The sequence below is a fragment of the Sprattus sprattus genome (genome assembly GCF_963457725.1).
Source record: "Sprattus sprattus genome assembly, chromosome: 18".
In the NCBI taxonomy this organism is placed as follows: Eukaryota; Metazoa; Chordata; class Actinopteri; order Clupeiformes; family Clupeidae; genus Sprattus; species Sprattus sprattus.
Genome location: NC_137916.1, coordinates 18,574,353 through 18,591,781, shown reverse-complemented (window position 1 = coordinate 18,591,781; position 17,429 = coordinate 18,574,353). Strand labels below are relative to the sequence as shown.

Genomic DNA, 17,429 nt, shown 5'->3' with positions numbered 1-17,429 from the left:
GCTCAGCTGCTCTGACTCGAATCGACCTTGCACAGCATGAGGTGAACCCTAGCCCAGATGTTGGAGGAAACTGGGAGTCGCTGCGAGGTGGGAGCCAAGCTGCCGTCGTCACGGTGAAAATGTCACATCTTCTGGTGGGTCACGCGCATTCCTTGCTGGCGCGAAGAGATCTCACAGAAGCGATGGAGTATGGGAATAGCCCACTATTGTTGTGTGGAAGGAATGAAAGCACCATGGGTTACAGTGAGATACTTCTGGAGGGGCTGGGCTGTTCCCACAGAGGAGGGAGAAATAGAGAGAGAGAGAGAGAGAGAGAGAGAGAAGGAGAGAGACGGGGGGGGAGAGACACAGTGGGAGAGAGAGGGGTGTGTCTGTTGTTTGGGCTCCAGAAGGTTGAGTCATGAAGCCATAAAAACTGAAAACATTGCACAACATCACGGCTGGGAGGCTCATTTGTCGAACAGTTTGTTGTGGGTGTGGGTTGGGCGGGGGGCGGTGTGCCTTCCAAAGCAAGCGATGGAGGCATGTAGGGATGAGGCCTTGTTTTCCTCATCAGGGAGGTGTGAGTTTCCCCATAAATCACCCATCTGTCTCTGCTAGTCGTCTCCGCTCCGGCAGAACAGCGCCACTGGGAAGCCATTCCTTAATATCCCAGGGTGCGCCTCGAAAGTGTCGAAACCAGAACATGTCAATCCCCTCTATATGGCTTTTTATAAAGATAATGATGCGTCTGGATATAATTCACATCTTTCTCTTTTTCCTGTCCTGTGTTTTGTTCCTCCGCATAGGGAGAGGGAGACGCACAGATCACAGAAATAGAAGAAGCCTGGAGAGGAGAGACTGGGGGAGGAGAGACCTTCCCGGCAGTGCTGTGAGTACATGGATGTAAACACATCACACACATCCACACACACTTACACACGCGCACACACACACACACCATCCCTCCCCTCTCATTTACTATAAATCACCCTCACACTCTCACACCCGCCTCCCCCCTCCACCCCTATCTAAATATGAGCTACAAATGGCCGCCGTGCCTTTTCCCAGGCCTGGGTAAGAGTAAACGCAGGGTGAGCTGAGCGCTGTGATAAGGAGGCCTAAGCCCTGGCCGTGTGTGTGTGTGTGTGTGTGTCTGTGTGTGTGTGTGTCTGTGTGTGTGTGTGTGTGTGTGTGTGTGTGTGTGTGTGTGTGTGTGTGTGTGTCTGTCTGTCTGTCTGTGTGTGTGTGTGTGTGTGTGTGTGTGTGTGTGTGTGTGTGTGTGTGTGTGTGTGTGTGTGTGTGTGTGTGTGTGTGTGTGTGTGTGTGTGTGTGTGTGTGTGTGTGTGTGTGTGTGTGTGTGTGTAAGAGAGAGAGAGAGAGAAGGCGGGGGGATCCTGTCCTCCTGACAGGGAAAGGGATGAGGTGAGCAGAGGCTCCGTGTGGAGCAAGATATGTTTGGAAAAGCCCAGCTGGAGGACGTTCACCTGTGACTCCAGCTCCTCGCATACTTCGCTTGAGTGCCCTCATAAGTACACACCTTACCTACACCATTTACCATGTAGTTTGGAATGCGCGTCTTTGTGTAATTGGACACTGACGTTAAGCCTGTAGACTGCACAGAGCACATAGTTTTAACAACACACGCAAGGAAAATGGGCCTGAAATATCTAGTTATGTTGATGTTTTGGCCCACATTCCCGTGACTTTTTCAGCTGTATACAATGTGCTTGGTGCACAGTCAGTCGCCATATGCAAGTCTTTTGAAATTATACAGCCAGATGACTTACTCAAGGTGCACCTACTTGTCCCAAACTGTTTTTGTTGTTTTGACGGATGTATTAAGTTTCAGCCAGAGATCTTGATGTCTCTAACCCCACCCTTTCTCACCCCCCACCCACAAACCCTGGATTTCTAATCTTAATAGTCTAGGCAATAGTAAAACTTCCGCTGGTTTGGAATGTGGGGGGAGGTGGGAGACGCAGCACACCAGTCCGGGGGCAAACACATTCCTCCCAGCGGAGACCTGACACTGGGCTGCATGAGGGAGAGGGTCTGGAGCTGGAGCTGGATCACAGCAGCAGGGAGATAGGGGCTGGGGTTAGAGTTAGGTGCTGTGGTTAGAGTTAGGTACTGGGGTTTGAGTTTTTTTCTTCCAAAATGACTAAGAATTATATAGTACAGATACGTGTTTGTGAGCAGCCTTACATTTGGAAACACAGCGGTTGGCTCTGAAGAGAAGAACAATAGATGTTGTCATTGTAACGGTACACATAAGAAAGGAATATACCATACAAAATGTGAAGTTGGCACACATACATAGAGTGTGTGTGCTCTCTGGGCTTTGGACCCATGATGGTGTATGGCGCAGAGCTCCAGGAACAGTGTGTGAGTGATGGTGTCAGGACGTGAGGGAGGGCGCTCGGGATGGAGGTGGGGGTGGGGAAACAGGAACAGGAGGGGTCTCTGTTCACCGTCATCTCAATGAAACACTGTTTATGAGCAGCCGGAGAGGGAGGAAGGTCACGCGCACACACACACACACACATGTACGCACGCACACACACACAATGTGCAGTCTCACATACACAAAGACACACATGCACATGTGTGCTCTCTCACATCTGCACATACACACACACACACGGACGACCCACACACACACTCACACCCTCTCTCAGCTCTGTTTGAAAGCAAGGGTAAAGGGGGAGGTGTGTGGGTTGGGAAAGTCGTCCAAAGCATTTTAAACAAGATGAGAAGAAAGAACAGAGCAAGAGACGGGGCATTAGAGGACAGGAGGGGCACTGTGTGCCGTCCACTCGGGTGGAGGAGGAGGAGGAGGAGGAGGAGGAGGAGGAGAAGAAGAAGGAGGAGGAGGAGGAGGAGGAGGAGGCAGGGCGATGGGTGGATGGGGTTGATAAGGTGCGATTGAGAGATTTGGGCAGAGAGAGAGAGAGGGGATAAAGAGAGAGAAGATGTAGAGTGGTAAAGTGTGAAAGAGAGATGGAAAAGAGACTAAATGTAAGTGATGGATAAATAGATAGCATGTGTGTGTGTGTGTGTGTGTGTGTGTGTGTGTGTGTGTGTGTGTGTGTGTGTGTGTGTGAGAGAGATGTGGTAGAGTGTTAGTTTTGGAGTGCTCTTGCTGAGGGCTGGGCTGTGTGTCTAGCAGTGCTGGCGTGGCGGGCCTGAGGAGTCTAATTATATCTCATCAACTGTCTCTCTGTCAGGGCTGTTCTCAGCCCACCCACTCACAGCCAAATACATACATACATACATACATACACCGTCACTTACACCAACACACCCTCTCCCACTCAAATCCAAATACATACATACATACATACATACACCGTCACTTACACCAACACACCCTCTCCCACTCAAATCCAAATACATACATACACACACCGTCACGTACCCTAACACAACCACTCACACTCGCAGCCAAATACATACATACACATACATACACATACAGTCAATTACACTAACAAACCCACTCCCACTCAAAGCCAAATACATACATACATACAAACTGTACATACACCGTCATGAACACTAACACAGACAGGCATGCTGACACACTGATGCACAGTCACACACACACAGATATACAGTACACACAAGCTCACACTCACACACAGTCACACAGATATACACCCAGGCTCATACTCACACGCAGACACACACATACATAGATATACACACAGGCTTATACTGACATACACACACACACACACACACACAAAGCTACATGCCGACATACACACATGCATGCTCACAGACACATTTTTATATACTGTATGTCAAATTATGTAACACACACTAATGCACATAAGTATTCAATGCTTACAGTGGTCTCTGACTGATTACATTGTCGCAGTGACACACAAACATTAATTTACAGCCCACTCACTGTCGTGTATCTAGACAAGATCAAACACACTGTCTGTATGATTACCAGGGCAGGCTTATAAAGAATCCAGCACAGCAGTGTACTGTATGTGTGTGTGTGTGTGTGTGTGTGTGTGTGTGTGTGTGTGTGTGTGTGTGTGTGTGTGTGTGTGTGTGTGTGTGTGTGTGTGTGTGTGCGGGTGCGTGTGCGTGCGCGTGCGTGCGTGCGAGGAGAGAGAGAGAGAGAGAGAGAGAGAGACCAAATGAAGGGGGGAGGAGAGGGAAAGGCGGAGACAGAGAAAGTAAGTCATTTTAAACGACCGAAAGGCCCTCCACCAAATACCAAATCAACTTAGTCAGTGTTTCCGAGTGCCCTACTTTCCTATCGGGGCACAGGCAAGAGCATAAACAGGCTCTCTGAAGGGTCACGGGACTCCAGAGAGGGGAAATGGTGGTTGCCAGAGACGGCAGCAGAGACAAGAAAATGCCCATCAGCACACAGAGTTCTCCCACAGGAGTGACCCCTGAGGAAGTGAGGCACAAACTCTGGAGCCTGATAGGGCCTCCATTCCAAAGCGCTGGACTCTATGGTGACGTCTGGCACTTAGCAAACATGGGGCAGGAGTGATGCCCTGTGGCATCGATGAACTCAGGGTGGCTAAAGCACTTTGCTCAAGCCCCCACCCCCCTCCAAACCCTTGCCTGCCCTTCCCACACTGCATGACCTAGAAAGTTAATCTTTAGAGTGTGTTTGCGTGTCTGTGTGTGTGTGCAAGTACATAGGGGGTGGGGGGGAGGGTTGTGATTATGCTTTAAAAGTCCAAATTGATGCACTAAGTAAAGACTGAGGGGATCCTGTCGGAAGACAGTTCCGGAAGGTCAGAAGCTGGATCTTAGGTAAACTGAGGTTAGGCGGATGAGCCAAGAGAGAAAACATTGGGCTTTCCTGTCCTAATTGTGGTCACGCATGCATGTTGTAACTGTCTCCCCTCCTCCTCCTCCTCCTCCTTAATGTGGGATAGATGAGGAGCAGGAGGAGGGGAAGACAGTGGTCAGCTGAATCTGCTGACTGTCAGCTGACAGAACAGAGCAACGGGGGAGAGAGAAGTAAGAGAGAGAGAAGAGATGAGAGGAGAAAGTTTGAGGGGGAGAGAGAGCAGAAGAGGGGGAAGAGAGGATGAAAGGGAACCATGGAGAGCAAAAATGTGTTTGTGCATGTGTATATATCTGTGTGTGTGTGTGTGTGTGTGTGTGTGTGTGTGTGTGTGTGTGTGTGTGTGTGTGTGTGTGTGTGTGTGTGCCTGTAACTGTACTGCCAAACTGTGAACCTTAGTGAGTGTTTCATGAACGACGCCTAATAAGGCTGCAACTGGCAGCTCTGGTCGGACGTTTATCCTGAAGCTCACTGCCAAAAAACTTTCCCCCCTTCAGCCTCCGGTCGCCCCTGTAATAATAGAATAGAGATAGGGCCGAGCGGAGGCACAGTCACCCAGAGAGAGAGAGGCGAATAAGAGGCAGAGTCTTTCCATCCCTGAAGACACTCAGTACCCTAAACAGACCCTGTCATTTAGAGGTCCTCCTGCTGTCCTCTGAGGGGGTTGGACAGGCTCAATAAAGGCAGCAACGTTCCAGGCTGTGATGGGGCATCTTTTATTTGCCCCACCTTTGTCCTACTGGTCAGGCCTGCGAGTGGGACACCCTTTACTCTGGATTCCTCCCTGTGTCCCGTGCCTGCTGTGTGTGTGGTGCAAGGGCCCTGTCCGTGTCTTTGTATGCGAGTGTGTGCGTGAGTGTGAGTGTGAGTGAGAGATTTCTTTGTAGAGTGTGTGTGTGCATGTGTCTTTGAGTGTATACTTATGAGTGAGTGTGTGTGGGTGGGTGTGTGTGTTTTTGTTACGCTGAGATATTTCTGAGTGGAGGGTGCCCCCTGAAGGTTAAGCAGCTGGTCCTCGACCCCCATCTGAATAAAGATGTCGGTTTTGCTTGCCTAATGCTACTGAGCCCAGTTAAAGTGTCTTTGTGTGTTAAAGTCTTAATGTGTTCATGCATTACGTGTTTGTGTATTTTTGTTTCTGCAGGTGAGGTGAACCGTGGGGTGAACGCGAGACTGCAGCCACGGGCGAATCATGGCTCAGGTGCTGCATATGGACACCAGCTTCCCAGGTACACTGCCTCAAAGACTTTCAAAACACTACCCAAGTACAGCAACTTAAGTCATGTCTGATAAATACTTACCAAAATACAGCAGCTTAAGTCATGCCTTATAAATACTTACCCAAATACAGCAATAGAGCAACGTTATCCATGTCTATTAAATACTTACCAAGAAAAAATGGTTTAATTCACGTCTATGGGTACAATAATGTATGTCTTCATTCATGCAAAATGGGAAAATTCACGTCTCCTAAGTGTGTTAATCGCTTTACGTCACAATACAAATATCTCCTCTCAATAAATAATAAATCTTGAACAGAACTTGTTTGTTGTGTTACCATGTCCTCAAGTTCCCCATCATGCAATCAGTGGTAATCACTAGTGCTCACTGTTGATGTCATTCTCCACTAACAAACAAGAGTCAGGCAGCCAGTTATTCAATTAGAGTGTCAGACAGAGGGCCAAATGTTGCAGGATATTTTGAAGGAAGGTAGAGTACAGTCCTCGAGGAAGTCGCTGGGAACCGTAGCTAAAGATAGTCTGAACCTTTCTGGGTCTGGCCTCCCTTCTGTATCTCCGCAACTCTCTTTCGGGTCACTGGTGCAGCAAATCCTGGAGCATAACGTGGCCTGGGAGTTCATGCCTCTCTGTGAAGTCTGATTGGGAGATTAGACTGAGATTTCCGCCAGTTTAGAGTTGATTTCCTCTTTCTCTTTCTCTCTCTCTTTCTATCTCTCTCGCTGTCTCTCTCTCTCTCACTCACGCTACAGGGAAGCTCAACCCCCCTGCACCCCCTTCCTTGCACGGAAAGGACGCAGAGGCCCCCTACTCGGTGGAGACGCCCTACGGCTACCGTCTGGACCTCGACTTCCTCAAGTACGTCAATGACATCGAGAAGGGCAACACGATCAAGCGCGTGCCCGTCCAGCGGAGGCCCCGCTATGGCTCCCTGCCACGCGGCTACACTGGCTACACCGGCTCCTGGTGGACCTCCACCGAGTCGCTGTGCTCCAACACTAGCGTGGACAGCCGACACTCCTCCTTCTCCTACTGCGCGCCGGGCTACCACCACCCCCACCATGCCGCCTCAGCTGCCGCCACCATGCAGCGCCCCAGCTTCAGCGCGGCCCGCGTGGAGAGGACCCTGCTGGACGCCCGCCGCAAGCTGGAGGAAGAGAAGGAGAGCCGGCGCTTCTCCAACCTGGGCAGCATGCACAGCAGCGTGGCCGGCTCCACCACCTCCCTCTCCAGCGCCCACAGCTACAACCGCTCCCATGGTGGCGGAGCTGGCGGAGGAGGAGGAGGAGGAGGAGGTGGCTCCTATACGCCCATGAGCTCGGGACTCTCCACGCCGGTGTCCCCGACGCCGGCACACCTGCAGCACGTGCGTGAGCAGATGGCATCGGCCCTGCGTAAGATCCGCGAGCTGGAGGAGCAGGTGAAGACCATCCCCGTGATGCAGGTGAAGATCTCCGTGCTGCAGGAGGAGAAGAGGCAGCTGAGCGTGCAGCTAAAGAGCCAGAAGTTCCTGGGCCACACGCTGGGCTTCGGCGGCAGCAGCAGCGGGCGAGGTAGGCCCCGCGGTGAGCTCTACATCGACATCCCTGAGGAGGATACCACAGCGGCAGGGACTAAGGCGACAATGACCGGCGCCACAGCAGGCGCCGACAGGGCTAGCGGGGGGCTGTCGCCCACCCCGCAAGCCGACGGCTCCCGGCAGGACTCCGGATGCGAGATTGAGGACACGGTGATCGTTGGCGGGGCGCGACCCGGCGCACGCAAAGAGGTGCGAACCATCGGGGTGGGGCCAGAGGAGAAAGAGGGGGAGAGGGAGAGGTGCTACCGGCAGGTGGGTGTCGGTGTGCGGGAGCAGGACCTGGGGCTGCTGCCCGAGACCGAGTCCCTAAAGACCCAGGTGAGTCGGCTGGAGGCGCAGCTGAAGAGAGCAATGCAGGAGATCCAGAGCTCCCAGGAGCAGGTGGAGACTGCCGAGAGGGAGAGGGAGAGGCAGGCCCAGCTCCATCGCCAGCCCCAGGCTGAGCACCCGGTCAAGGCCACCAGCCTGGGCTGGCAGGAGCAGCAGCAGCAGCAGGGTGGCGTCAGAGTGTCGGGGTCCAGCCTGCAGACGGTGGTCAGCTTCACCCAGCAGCCCCAGCAACGCGAGCAGAGGACCGTTGGCATCCAGGTGTACACGCTGGAGCAGCCCATGCTGGTGAGGGCGCAGGGGGGCCCCTCCATTGCCAGCGCACCCTCTGGAACCGTCCTGGAGGGGCCACTCAGGGGCCAGGCAGAGGCTCTCAACCCAGAGGGTAGGCATGACTACCGGAATGCACTTGGAATGTTCCCAGAATGTTCTTGAAATTGGCAGCTGTTAAATTATTTTTGAGCACTTTGTTGATATCTGATTTAGTTTGAATTTCTGTTTTTTAAGAATTATTAGTTAAAATTTTTGAGATATGTAATCTTTGTGATTTTGTGTGTAATGGTATTTGTGTGCTACACCTTCCTCCATTGTTCTCTGACCCTTGTACCTCTTGTTGTGTTGACTCTCAGAAGGGCCCCGAGAGCTGCCCATCGCAATCAGCTCCAAGCAAGTGAGAGAGGTCCTTCTGAAGAGCGAGGTGTCCTCTTCAGTGCCTGTCACCAGCCCTGTGGCTGTCATGGAGACCAAGTGCCATCAGGTTACCCCCTTGAATCAGGGGTCCAATGAAGAAGAGGCTTGTCAGCACACAACTGTGGAGGTTCTCCAGGCGGAGGAGTCTACTAAGCCAGGTAAAACAGCCATGCATACGTAATCATTACCATTTCCCTTATACGTATAATACAGCTTTTGACCTCAAAGCAGATTAGAGATTACGGTAATTGGTCTTCTCTTCTCCTCAGCCTCTCCCCAGTCCACTCTGAGATCTATTATGAAGCGGAAAGCAGACGGGGAGCCTGGCTCTCCTACCACTAAGAAGAATCTACAGTTTATCGGGGTCAATGGAGGGTAAGTCTGGGTTTGAACACAGCCTGAACACTCAAAGTGTTGAACTTGAATCCCATAAGTCCTTACATACAAAAGCTCTAGTATTAAACTGAAGAGATAGGTTATGGGTATGATTTCCATCAGTGCAGGGTTTGGCACAATTCTGTCAGCACAGCATCTGTCGTGGTTAACTGACGACATAGTGCCTATTTGTTATATCATGTATATCTGAACCTGTCATAGTTGGCTTGGTCATTGATCTGAGATCTGTGTGTGTGTGTGTGTGTGTGTGTGTGTGTGTGTGTGTGTGTGTGTGTGTGTGTGTGTGTGTGTGTGTGTGTGTGTGTGTGTGTGTGTGTGTGTGTGTGTTGTGTGCGTGCGCCCTGCAGGTATGAATCCACATCCTCGGAGGAGAGCAGTAGCGAGAGCTCAGAAGATGAGAGCGACACGAGTGAATACCACGAGGCCCCTGAGAAGCTTCCGGAGTCTGGAGCCCGACCGCCTCACCCTGAGGCCACCGGTCAGCCTGCGACCACAGCTGCCCAAGAGCCTCCCTTCCCAATGCCCCCACAACAGCTCAGCACTGCCCAGCCAACGGCCAATGAGCCACCGGTTCCTCAAAGCACTAGCCAATCACCTGCCACGGATGCAAGCCTTCAACAGACTGTTACCTTATCACCAGCCACTGCTGTGACCACTGCCTCTGTGCCACCTCTAGCCAGTGGCATCTCCTCTGGGCAGATAGATGCCAGCCCTCAGCAGACTGCCAGCCAGGGGTTGGTCCCTGACACCCAACTGCCCGCTGTTCAACCAGCTTCCACTTCTCCACCTGCCTCTGAACAGACTGTACCCCAAGCCAAACCCAATGACACTAGTGCTACCCAGTCAGATGCTCAAGACCTCACGACTCATACCACTGCCCCCACCCCCCAGCAGCAAGCTAGCCAATCAAAAACCACTCACCTTACTCCTCAGCAGGGAGCCAGCAAATCACCAGCCACAGATTCCAGCTCCCAGCAACATACAAGCCAATCCACAGCCACAGAGCCAGCAACTGGGAATGTATGCTCTGCGTTGTCAGCCAATCAAGAAAGCAAGTGAGTTGAGGACGGTATGGCAGGGCATTAGTTGTATACTGTACATCGGAACATCATTTAATTAAATGTATATGCACGATTTGTGCATGGGATGAATTTAGTTGTTTTTGTACGAAATGTATAATCGTATCAAATGTATCAATGTATCAATGTGCTTTGTGTTTCAGATTGGAACTTAGTGAGAGCCTGATGACAGCACTTCATACCCTTCAGAAAGCTCTTAGTGAACCGAATGCCTTCAGCCAGCAGGGGGCAGTAAGATTAATTTCTTTTGTCTTGGACTGTCATATGTTTTCCACATTTAAAGAGTTAAAGGGGGCTTGACTAGATGTCAGGTGATTGTCGGTCTTGAAATTCATCATACTGTGTGTGTGTGTGTGTGTGTGTTTGTCATTCTTATCATGTTATTAAATGCCAACAGCGGACAGCCTACACTACGATACTTCAGGAGTGGCTTCGTGTGTCATGTCATAAAGGCGCAGACACAGCAGTAGTTAAGGCCTATATGGACACCTTCGCCTCCACCTCTCCCCAGCTGCTGGAGTTTGTTGTCAACATGGCCGACGGAAACGGCAACACTGCCCTGCACTACACTGTCTCTCACTCCAACTTCCCCGTGGTCAAACTACTGCTGGACACTGGTTAGTGTGTGTGTGTGTATGTGTGTGTGTCTGTCTGTGTTTTGTGTGTGTGTGTGTGTGTGTGTGTGTGTGTGTGTGTGTGTGTGTGTTTGTGTGTGTGTGTGTGTGCGTACGCGTGTCTCATTGTGTGTTTGTATTAACACACATGAACTTATGAAGCATACTGTATGTCAATATGTCTTGGATAGCATGTCTCTACATTCTACATGTTCAAGGCATAACATTTTTAATGGTATTAACACTTACTGAGTTGGGTGTATTAGTGTATCTATTGTGTTGAATATGGGTGGGCATGAGTGCTTGTGTCTGTGTATGTTGATGTGTTGAAACCATCTCAAATCCAATAGTTTATATCAAAAATAGATGTATTACAATTTCCAGATAAACCAATTCAAACCAATGCAAACCAGTTAGCATTACAGACATTACAAAAAACTAGGAATCCAAGAGTAAAGGGTCTTCCTTATAGCAGAGATGAGGTGCCTCAGAGCACCAGAGCAAGACTAGGAGCAAGAGAAGTGCAGAATAGCAAGAGAAGCTATCGAACTAAGAAACTCTGGCTGACACTATGCCTCGAGTGAAATTTAAGTTTCTACTGTTATGATAGATGAATAACAATTAATCATAACACACTGAAACACCTTTATTCAGGGGTCAGACACACATTCATTACGAATACAAAGAGTAAAACTAGATGTTGTATCATTGGAATACATCAAGAAGTAAGCAGATTGGTTACACAGCAGATTAACATGTGGAGTACATCAGAACTCAGAAGAATAATGACGTAAAACCACAAACAGAGATTAGAGTAACCAGAGCAGGGGGACGTTAGGACATCGCACACACACCTAGAATCTGACTTAGTACCAACTTAATTGATGGTTGTCATTTTACCTCTGCAATAAAACATTACTTTATCATTACAATTATGACTTTAAGACTTTAATAAAGCCTTATTTCAACAGTGTTCAGTGCTTGTTCAGTCTCGTGTCTCAAAGCTTAGCTTACCCTGAATGTGAGTTGAACACCTGTCCCCTGCATTCCTGTACAGGCCTGTGTAATGCAGACAAGCAGAACAAGGCCGGCTACACAGCCATCATGCTGACTGCTTTGGCTGCCTTCAGCTCCGACAGCGACCTGCAGACCGTCCTCCAGCTGCTGCGAACAGGGGATGTCAATGCCAAAGCCAGCCAGGTAGGGTGCAGAGTGGTGCTGCCTGTGTGTGTGTGTGTGTGTGTGTGTGTGTGTGTGTGTGTGTGTGTGTGTGTGTGTGTTTCTCTGTGTGTGTGTGTTTCTCTGTGTGTGTGTGTGTGTGTGTGTGTGTGTGTTTCTGTGTGTGTGTGTGTGTGTGTGTGTGTGTGTGTGTGTGTGTGTGTGTGTGTGTGTGTGTGTGTGTGTGATTGGGCTTCTGTGGAAAGGTTGGATGTTACTGTCCAAGGATGTTGGTCTGCCTGACTGTGTGCATATGTGTGTGTGTGTCTGTGTCACTGTACTTCTGTGGCAGGGCTGATGGCTATTTCCCTCTGACCGCATGTGTGTCCATGGGGGGTGGTCTGTTTGATTCTACTTCTATAACTGTCCTGGTTGGTATTTTTTATGTAAGGGCATTGGTCAGCTTGACAGTGTGTGTGTGTGTGTGTGTGTGTGTGTGTGTGTGTGTGTGTGTGTGTGTGTGTGTGTGTGTGTGTGTGTGTGTGTGTGTGTGTGTGTGTGTGTGTGTGTGTGTGTGTGTGTGTGTGTGTGTGTGTGTGTGTGTGTGTACTCCAGGCGGGTCAGACGGCTCTCATGCTGGCGGTGAGCCACGGTCGCGGGGACATGGTGCGGGCGCTGCTCTCCTGTGGTGCCCAGGTCAATCTCCGTGACGACGACGGCTCCACGGCGCTCATGTGTGCGTGTGAGCACGGCCATGTGGACATCGTACGGCAGCTGCTCTCCGTGCCTGGCTGTGACGCAACACTGACTGATAACGTGAGGCTCCAGCCACCTTTCCCTCCTCTTCAAGAACTATCCTTCCACACTCCTTGCTATCCATCCATATCAATGCGTTTACACATCTTCTTTTCTAACACTGTTCTTTCTTGTTGTTAGATGACCAGATGTTTTTACTTATTTTTTAAGATTGATAGGTAGATACATGGATGGATTGGTAAATAGATATATAGATAGAGAAAGAGAGAGAGAGAGAGAGAGAGAGAGAGAGAGAGAGAGAAAGAGAGAGAAAGAGAGAGAAAGTGTTGCAGTATGGCTGCTGTTATCATGTTATCATTTAGTGTCTGTCTGCCTGTCTGTCTCTTCAAGCACAGCTCTCTCCATAGCACTGAAGGCCAGTCAGAATGACTGATAGGTATATAAGATGGATTGGTATATAGATAGATAAAGAGAGAGAGAGAGAGAAAGTGTTATTGTATGACTATGTACTGAACTGAATGATAGTTACTTGTCTGTCTGTCTGTCTGTCTGTCTCTTCAAGGATGGCAGCACAGCTCTCTCCATAGCACTGGAGGCCAGTCAGAATGACATTGCTGTGCTTCTTTATGCACACCTCAACTTTGCAAAGCCTCCATCCCCTGTGAGTGCTAACTGTGTTATGTGCACAAACACACACACACCTACACACACAACCAAACACACAGACACACAAACACACAAACACACACACATCCATACATCCATGGATATACAATAATTCCAGTGATTTTGTTTCAGTCATGTTTTTACCTCCCACACCTCTTACGTGTTCTTTCTTCCTCAGGTGTCACCAAAGTCCCCACTGTTGGGCTCTTCTCCCCCTACTGGTGAAATGAAGTAACGACAGAAGAGAATGGATTTAGTGTATTTAACACAACTTCCACCACCATTTCCTCATGCATTCCACCACAATCCTGTGCGTGTGTGTACACACGTGCATTTGAGTATGTGTGTGTGTGTGTGTGTGTGTGTGTGTGTGCATACCCCTGTGTCTATATGTGCAATTTTGAATACCCGCATTTCTCATGTGTGTCGGTCTGCGCAAATCGATATAGTATGTGTGATATTGTGTTGTCTATAGGACGTATATAATGGAAATGCGCGCACATATGCAACAAAGCACTTGACACAACACACATAAGTCTTATGGAGACATGTATTTTTTTTGTCTGTGATGACAATATCAAGGATAGCTCTCTCTTTCTCTCGAGTTCTTAGATTTGTCGATTTGCTTGGACAGAACATGGGCTAAGTCATTAGGTTGTGTTTGTTTGCAGCGGCAATAACATATGATGGAGTCTATTCTCACAGGCTATTCAGCGATATCAGTACACACATTCACACCTGTTTCACGTCCATATCAGTGGGGTAAAGCAGGAGGCTTTTAATAAGCATACACCTCTGCTGTTGTAGTCCATGTTTCATTTGTAAAAAAATTTACTTGTATCAACCAATATGTTTAATTGAGCGTTTTTCAGTCACGCGGATGCTGTTGCTTATGAATGCATCAGTTGTTTCACTGTACTGTCAGGGAGTTTCTGTTTAGGTGTCCAAACAGACATCAAAGTGTCCTTTTTAAATGCAACTGCCTTGAGCTCACTCAGTGGCACCACAGCATCCAGAACTACTCAGACAAACAAACAGATAACCAGCCATTTCAGCACAATAACAATATGTCTATAGAAAGGACCTTTATTTTTAATGCTTTGTTTGTACTATTTTGATAGCAATTTAAGCCATTTTGAAAAAGTTAAAGTTTTAACAGGAACAACACGATTTCTCTCCGTTCATACTTTATTGCAGTACACTATGCTTTTATTGAATAGCAACCTCAAGGAACTGCCTTAGTGTGTTGTCATAACAGCGATCCCTCTGCAAACATGGTTGAACCAGCTGCTGCTCCAGAGAACAGAGAGGGGGAAACTCAATGATGGTGTTCAGATTGGTGTTATCAGTGTCAGACAGGTAGTCAGTATCATAGAGTGTATATAAAAGTCCTCTTTTTTACAATCATTGTTTAGTTTTTTAACTCTTACAAGTTCCCAGGATACGATGGTTATTTACTAGAAAATTGGCTTTCCAAAGATTAATGTTGCGTTTGTATTTCTGATCAAAACTGGAATGTGATAGATTGAAAAAAGTAAAAAATTAATCCTGGGATACCAAACAAGTGACTTCAAGTTAATTGGCCAATGACAAGTCTGTAACAATTCATTATGGTACTAGAGTATGAGGAAGAGCGGTTGGTATGAGGCTTTTAGCGGTTTGACATAGCAATGGAAGGTGATCTTGGGTCAGGTCAAGGTGGTGTCATTATTTGGTACTGAGGTGGCTTTTCTGGGCCCTCCATATCTTTTGGCAGCTCAGTGGTCCTCCATGATGTGAGATGTACTGGAACCAGAAAGTGGAATCAAAGCTAAGAAAAATAATCTATGAAGTATGTGATGAGTACGAAGGAGTGAAGTATACCAAAAAAAATGGAGTTAATATATGTCATCAGACTTTATGAAGAAAATGGGTGAATCAAACATTAGAGAATTATTTCAGTACGCAAAAACACATCATTGGATTTTTCTGGTAAATGAGATTTAGAGACATGCGTAGCAGAGAAAGGAAAATTGTGTCTAGGTTTTTTGTTAACACTCCTAGATTTTTTCACATACCTTAATATTTTGGACTAATTGGATTTTTTCTATAATTTTTTTCTACATGTTTTCTGTATTTGCCTTTATATCTTTATATTAGTATTATCTCTTCACGGCTCTGTATGACTGTATAAAGCATATTTGCCTTGTTCTATACCCGTGCATACTCACTTTTTACATTATGTTTGGATTTTATGTTTTTTGAAAATAAACCTAGACCTTTACAAGCCTTGTGTGGATATCATACTGTAAAGCATAAGTATATTAGACACACACCCTGTCTTCCTTTTTACGGCTATATGTCCAGCAGATGGCGATCTTCGAATAGGGTAACCGTTATGTCACGCTTTACTCTCTTTCTAGTCATGAGATAGCTGAGACAGCTTGATTACACACATATGGTCAGCAGGGGGCGCCAGACTATTCCTTTTATGTAAAGTAGAGTAATTTCTGTTGCCTAGTTATGGCATAAGATCCTACCCAACCCACCCAAATGAGATGATTTAAACATTAAACACACGCATATTTACCAAAGGCTGAACTGTTTACAATTGTTTACTGTTTAACTCTAAACGCAAACGCTATGTGGGCTATTCTTTGTCATGCCAAACAGGGGCAATGGCTTTTGAATTGTGCTGCAACACTAGCTGTTTGAATAAATCAGTTGACAACAATTTCGAGTTAAGTTTAACATTAAGAATTTGGTAGATGGCATAATATGTACTTGGAATAAAACAATGACAAAAACAACCACAAACAGTAGCTTTATGAGGTGTAAAAGGTGATCTAAAGTGATGGCTCTTCAAGCTTGGCTAAAAAGTTGATTCAATCATAAATTTCAAACAAAGGGAAGCCACTTTGTTGATACATCTTAACCGAAGAAATTGTGATCAATATTTGCCTACATTATGTAGGTTAATGCCCCACACTCCATACAGCAGACTACACATAGTGTTTCCTAAGAACAACAGGAAATGTGTGCCACCCATTCAATAGGGTGGCACCAGATCAGACGTCGAGATTAAATGTACATCGCAAAGTATGTTTTTCAATGATTGTCTCTTGTCTTATCAGCTGTCGTCTGGTGACAAATTGTACCAAAACCAATATTAGTCGTACTAATGTATAGCTTTTTATAAACATGAAGCCTTGGCTTCATGAAACCTTTGCAAAAATGGGAAATCGCAAAAAATAACTCAATCAACACAACAGCAAATAATTTGTATATGCACCTCTATGGACTCTATGGAGCATTCGATATGTCTATTCATATTTGCGTGTTTACTTCCTTTAGCCACTTGACCATTACGTTGTCCTGTCAATACATTTTATATGTCCATTTTTAATTGATTGTATTAGATTAGTCGGAATTAAAACAATGATCTCAGCGCACATGTTTCGTAATAAGACCAGACACGAGTCTATTGGTCGGTGTAATCATAAGAGTGGATTTGATGGACGACGGCTTACATTTGGGTGGGGCAAATAGGAATGAAAGCTCATGCCTTAATTAGACCAAATCAGAGCTGCAGTGCTGACCATTGTGGTCTGAACTTGGGACTGGGTCTGCAAGACCCCTGGCTATTTGTCCCGGATACAGAAAAGAAAACAAGGCTTTGCGTTATAGCTCTACTGAAGACTTCTTGTTTTTGACAGAACATGGGACTTTTTGAGGTAAATAAATACCTTATAAATAATAGCAATATAAATATTAGCCAACTCTTGTGCTCGAAACGAAACTACAAAAAATTGTTCTTCGATAACTAAGCTACATATAGCCTATTGCATATTTAGGGACAGCTTGTTAAGGCTTGCTCTATTTCTTAATATTAAGGATGTAGCCTATATTATGTGTGTATGTTTGGTACAGTCCTTTAGGCATAATATTATTGGCAATAAGGTACAAATCCAGTGTTTGTCCAGTGCCAGATGCTTTTTTTTCGGTGTCACCCAATCGAATGCCTTTGGAGGAGGAGTTTCAAAACAATGACTTCACATAAGACAATATATAAGCCCCCCGCCTCACATAACAATTACAGGTTTTATTGTCTAGTTCAGCAACGACCAGACGTTAAAG

The 17,429-nt window shown here is 47.2% G+C and overlaps 1 protein-coding gene across 2 annotated transcripts; it reads left to right on the top strand.

Moving 5' to 3' along the window:
- Nucleotides 1–89: 89 nt before the first annotated feature.
- Nucleotides 90–15,517, top strand: kank2 (KN motif and ankyrin repeat domains 2). 2 transcript variants are annotated; one of them, XM_080856048.1, is made up of 13 exons: nucleotides 90–134; nucleotides 789–871; nucleotides 5,955–6,039; nucleotides 6,801–8,339; nucleotides 8,587–8,802; nucleotides 8,914–9,019; nucleotides 9,388–10,095; nucleotides 10,263–10,350; nucleotides 10,517–10,736; nucleotides 11,791–11,933; nucleotides 12,507–12,707; nucleotides 13,210–13,308; nucleotides 13,492–15,517. In XM_080856048.1, the coding sequence occupies exons 3-13, from the start codon at nucleotides 6,003–6,005 to the stop codon at nucleotides 13,546–13,548; spliced, it is 3,414 nt and encodes a 1,137-aa protein (XP_080712174.1). In that variant the 5' UTR covers nucleotides 90–134; nucleotides 789–871; nucleotides 5,955–6,002; the 3' UTR covers nucleotides 13,549–15,517. The 2 variants fall into 2 exon arrangements, with proteins under 2 accessions (XP_080712174.1, XP_080712173.1); XM_080856047.1 differs by having other exon boundaries at nucleotides 8,584–8,802.
- The last annotated feature ends 1,912 nt before the right edge of the window (nucleotides 15,518–17,429 follow it).